At 35.3% G+C, this 5799-nt stretch overlaps 1 protein-coding gene across 1 annotated transcript in view; it reads right to left on the reverse strand.

Annotated features, from left to right (window-relative positions):
• LOC110035829 (ABC transporter G family member 7-like) overlaps positions 1-4837 on the reverse strand; it is a gene marked incomplete at its 3' end in the record, with an annotated part of 16723 nt that extends 11886 nt beyond the window's left edge. Inside the window, exons 1-3 of the mRNA XM_020740128.1 lie at positions 4770-4837; positions 2020-2296; positions 692-823 (exon numbers count right to left, since the gene is read on the reverse strand). Of these exons, the coding sequence (XP_020595787.1) occupies positions 692-823; positions 2020-2296; positions 4770-4837 (477 nt within the window). The remainder of the gene's footprint in view (positions 1-691; positions 824-2019; positions 2297-4769) is intronic.
• Positions 4838-5799: the final 962 nt, after the last annotated feature.

Consider the following 5799-nt stretch of genomic DNA (forward strand, 5'->3'; position numbering starts at 1 on the left):
ATTAAAAAGAGTAATTAGCGCTATTTTTAATGTGATATGAAAGAAATGGGAGCTATGCATATAAAAATGAATGTTTTGGTGTGAGATGTGTAAATCCATAAGAAGTGAGCGCTATGCATGTAAATGCCACAAACAAAAGTGACCGCCAGTTCTATCTAGGACTTCTAACCACATTTGGCCAAGTTTATGTGAACTTGGCGTTTGAATAGGGAAGCATCTAGTGAAGTTCATATGAACTTCTCCAAACTGCTCCAAATTCAAATATTAAAAATTTTTAAATTCTAAAAGCAAAAGTTAAATAGATCAACTTAACCTTGGTTTACTTCGGGGCTCGATTCAAACTAGTTAAAAAAAGGGCATTTACATACATAGCACCCGATTCATATATGTTTACATATCTAACACCTAAAGTTTACATCTTACATTTATGCCACCTAACTGTTTCATATAACATCAAAAATATCACCATTTTAACTTTTAAAATGTGAAATACACCTTTTAAAAAGTGAAATACACCTTTTCATGCTTAGGTAAGAAGGCATGCATGTAAAAATTGAATTTTTGGTGTTATTTTTGTAAATACGTAGGAATTGAGTGGTATTTATATAAAGCTTCTAAGAAAATAGTGTCATAGCTGAATGTCATCATTAATAATTTTGTTCTTTAATAAAAAAACAAAGGATATAATTACCTGAAGAAGTCCCATTCTATCTTGTATAGATGTTTGTGATCTTCCCATGCGCCAGAAAACGGATCCGAATATAACTGCAGCTGCAACGGACATTCGTGTCCGGACTTTATTTGTAGGCCCATCACGAAAAGCCTAAGCAAAAAACTCATTGAATTCAGCACAAGTGGTTAAACAAAAGGAGCATTTACATGCATAACAAATAATTCCTATGCATTTGCATATCTAATACTTAAACTTTTTTTTTTACATTTATATCACCCAAATCTTTCATATCTCATCAAAAATACAACTATTTCATCTTCTAAAAGGTGAAATACATATTTTCATTCATAGTAAAGATGACATATATACAAAAATTGAAGTTCGATGTTAGATATGTAAATACACAGGAATTGAGTGGTATGTACGTAAATCTTCCTATACATAAAAGTAGTAAAGACTAAAGAGTTCTTCATAGTTATATAAATCTACGTTCAGCTCTAACAAGTTTCCATAACAGCAGCCTTAAAGTCTCCCTCCCTACCTCCAAAATCATGTTAGTCAGTTATAACAGTGTAAATAAACAAAAATGTTAATACTAAAGAAAAAGGAAGATTGCATGCATGCCACTTATATCCTATTTACATATCTAACACCAAAACTTCAATTTTACATGTAAGCCACCTTACCAAATGCATGAAAATATGTATTTCACATTTTAAAAATTAAAATAATGATATTTGTGATGTGATAGGAAAGATTTAGATAGTATAAATGTAAAAAAATAAAGAAGGTAAAATTGCGTCATAAGAAAAAATCATGAAAAAAACCTGCATACATGCGCGTTTAAGAAGATTGCATGCATGGCACTTATATCCTATTTACATATCTAACACCCAAACTTCAATTAGGTGTGCATCCCAAGAAACCTCCAATTTTTGTGTGCTAGTTGTTGCTGTGGGTACTTGCCACCTTACCAAATGCATGAATGTATTTCACATTTTAAAAATTAAAATAATGATATTTGTGATGTGATAGGAAAGATTTGGATAGTATAAATGTACAAAATAAAGAAGGTAAAATTGCGTCATGAGAAAAATTCATGAAAAAAACCTGCATCCATGCGCGTTTAAGAAGATTGCATGCATGGAACTTATATCCTATTTACATATCTAACACCCAAACTTCAATTTTTACATATAAGCCACCTTACCAAATGCATGAATGTATTTCACATTTTAAAAATTAAAATAATGATATTTGTGATGTGATAGGAAAGATTTGGATAGTATAAATGTAAAAAATAAAGAAGGTAAAATTGCGTCATGAGAAAAATTCATGAAAAAAACCTGCATCCATGCGCGTTTAAGGAGCAATCGGAACTGCTTCCACCATCCGGCTCGACGTTTAGTTAAGGATTTTCTAGCGAACTTGGTTGGAAAACTCAAATCCTTCGAAGCATTAACTGGACTTGCACATTCCATAACAAGAGAATTCTGCGAGAACTCGGCAACAAGTTTGTCAATCCTTGTTTGCGAAGAATGCACACATTCAGCAGAGCTATAATCAATAGATATCAAATCGGCAAGGAATTCGGCAGGATTCATAAGATCTGGACATTCGTACCTGAGGCAGTGGATTCTTTAACTCAATAGCAGCGATCTTAGAGAAATGCCATAAAGCAAAAAAACTATAGAAATGGGTAATTGATACCAATATCCACATGAAGGCGAAAGGATAACAAACTTTTAGAGCTTAGAAGTAGATGTTTCAATAAATGAACTGACCCAACAATCCAACCAAACCTGACTCAAAAATTCTAAAATTAGGTTGGGATTGAGCAACTCAAATAGCCTGAAATTGACTCAATTACTATTCAAATTTAGTTTACACAAGGTCGGGTCTAAGTAATTGGGTTAAACGTGGCATATTTTGGTTAACTGGGCCATGTTGATCAAAATAAAACTGCATTATCTATAAGAATTGGGTTAGACAGATCAGTTCGGGTGGAGATAGGTTTGGGTAAAGTATTTTGACTCATAAAAAAAAGGTCTAGTTCGGGTTTAGCATATTTGGGCCATGTCAACTTCAAGTTGGACCCGACCTGACAATTCAACTTGAACTAAAAACCCTACTTAGAAGCAATATTTATTGAGGCTAGTAAAGAAAATTCATTGTCAATGAACTCACATGAGCAATTTGAAGATGGCAGAGAGTGGAGGATTGTAGTAAGGGTTGTAAATGAACCGATGCATTTGTTGAATAGCTTAAACTCGGCTTGATTAATATTCTATCATGTTTCTTCAAATTAATAAATAAACAAGTTTGAACACTTAAAACTCGAAAGTTAAATGAACCAAATTTGAACATAATCCAACTAGTTTATTAATGTTCATGAACAATTTTGTTTATTGCTTAACAAATAACATATTAAATGCTCAATATTTATATTATATAATTTGATTATTTATAAATTCTTTAATTATAAATTTAATAGTAATATACTATAATTTAATACTAATAAGCATGTAAATTTAACAAAAACTACAGATGGTTCTAAAACTAGAAAAAACATAAAAATACATTAGATACTTAAATAAAAAGCCTAACATTATCAAAATATATAGTATCAGGTGGCTAGAGAGTGACCCAATTTGGTTTTGTCTTTGTCTCTAGTTCTAGAAAAGGAGCAAGCTAGTAAGCTGGTAAGATGATTGTCATTGCCAGAAGTAACCAATGTATCATCCAATATGCTCCCGAGCTGGAGTCTGCATCCATTCTTCTTATTCCTCCTGGAATAGACCTGTCATTCCTCTTCCGAAGAATCAGTCTGATGGGGTGGTAGAGCTGAAGCAGAAGTAATATCAACCATAGTACCCACAATAGGTTCTAGCATATGTGAAGTATGAGTTGCCTCTACACCGAATACTTCCTGAAGAAGTGGAGCTGCGAGGCTCTCCTGATTATCAGTCTGAACACTTTCATTTGTAGGTAATAGTCCATCATTAAATAAAAATTAGGATACATATAGATTTTGTGGGAGGGTCCAAACATGACACTCTGCCCACACGATAACCACCACATCAAATAGTTCCAAAAAGAGAAAATACAGAAAAATACATGAGAGACCTAAAGAAAAAACCAAAAAGCGTCAAATACAGGATATCAGGTAGCTAGAGAGCGACCCAATTTTGCCTTGTCTCTGTCTCTATTTCCTTGGAAAGAGCCAGCTAATAAATTTGTAAGATGAGTGTCATTGTCAGTAGTAACCAATGTATCATCCAATAAATTTTCGAGCTTGAGTCGGTCTCGATTCTTCTTCTTCTTCCTGGAATAGACCCGTCATTCCTCATCCGAAGAATCAGTCTGATGGGGTGGTAGAGCTAAAGCAGAAAGAATACTAACCGTAGTACCCACAATAGGTTCTAATATATGTGAAGTATGAGTTGCCTCTACACCGAATACTTTCTGAAGAATTAGAGCTACGAGGTTCTCCTGATTATCAGTATGAATACTATCATTTGTAGGTAATAGTCCATCAGTATTGTTTCCTATGGGGTTTGAAGGTGTCAGCATAACATCACTCGCAGTAACAGTAACAGTAACAGCAATGTCATGGGGGCTCCTCAGGGGCAACAGACACCTCTTGTCTGGTAGTATCCTCTCTAGGTGGAACTAAAATGTCTAGAGCAGTGGGGTTAGACCCATCCTTATTCACCATCCTTATTCACTTGAACCTTAGACTTCAAATTTGGATGAAACTTGTGGCATTTATCAAGAATATGACCAAACATCTTATAGTGGGTACAATATGGGGGCTTGTGCTCCATGACGATTTGTTGTCAATAACCATTATGGGTTGTGCCTAGTCAAACTTCAGTAACATCAGGTAAAGTAATATCTCTTTCCACAAGTATTCTGACCACTGAGGGTATGATTAGGTAGATCTAGCTTCAAAGGATCCCCAAGGATGACCCCAGAACCTGATGATGAAAAAAATGCAGCTTGAGACCAAGTAAACTAAACCATACCGATACAGTGAGAGTCTCATGATTTGGGTTGAAATCAGGAGACCACTTGAGCAGCTTCATGGGTTTACCGGCAATGGAAAATCCGAGTGTAGTCCTCAGGCACGGTTAACTGAATCAATACATGTTTCACATCCATGAGCCCCACTTTCCACTTTCCTGTTAATTTGAGGTCATCAAAACTTTTCCAATAAGAGCAAATTTTAATTTGTCAGTCAGTGTTGAAATTTCTGATGTGAAGAAAAAGAGTGTTGTCTTCCCATTTTTTCTGCTTGCATTTTTAATAAAGGGACTGTTGGCATCAATTTTTTGATGTCACAAGTGCCCACAAATTCTATACGTCGCGCCGTGCACGAAATTAGCTCGAATTGACTCGATCAACAGCGAGCTCGTTCAAATAGCCCCGGATGACGAAATAGACAGCGCCAATGCGTCCGGAACGTCAAATTTAGTCAAAAACGATGCCCATTTCGCTGCGAGGACATATTCGGGCGAAAATGCACAAAGAGAGGTTGATTGAATAATAATAATTATTATTATATTATATTAGTATATTATAATAATATTATATATATATATATATAGACAGCTGTAACTCTCTAAAAGATTCTCAATTTTCATTTCCCTCTCTTCTCTCCTCCCTCTCTCCTCTCTCCTCTCTCCTCTATTCTCTCTCTCCCAAAAAAAAACGGTTAAAAAAAAAGAAAAGGAAAAAGGCAGAGAAGCAACGCCTCTCTTCCCCGAAGATCGCGTCTCTCTCGCTCTTCAAAGCTCCGATTCGCAACAAAAAAAAGAAAGGGCGGGCTCCTCCATCTTCTCAACCCCCGCGCCTCTCTTCCCCATTGGCAAAAAAGACTTCCTCTCTCGCCATCTTCCCGCTCCTCTCCTCCGGCGCCGGTCACCGACCCTTCTTCTTCTTCTTCTTCTTCTTCCATTTTTTTTTTGTTTTTCTCCTATTTCTTCTTCTTCTTCTTCTTCTTCTTCTTCTTCTTCTTCCTCTTCTTCTTCTTCCTCTTCTTCTTCCATTTCTTCTTCTTCTCCTATTTCTTCTTCTTCTATTTCTTCCTATCCTATTTCATTTTCTTCTTCTTCTATTTATTT

The sequence above is a fragment of the Phalaenopsis equestris genome, unplaced genomic scaffold, assembly GCF_001263595.1.
Source record: "Phalaenopsis equestris unplaced genomic scaffold, ASM126359v1 Scaffold200187, whole genome shotgun sequence".
Taxonomy (NCBI): Eukaryota; Viridiplantae; Streptophyta; class Magnoliopsida; order Asparagales; family Orchidaceae; genus Phalaenopsis; species Phalaenopsis equestris.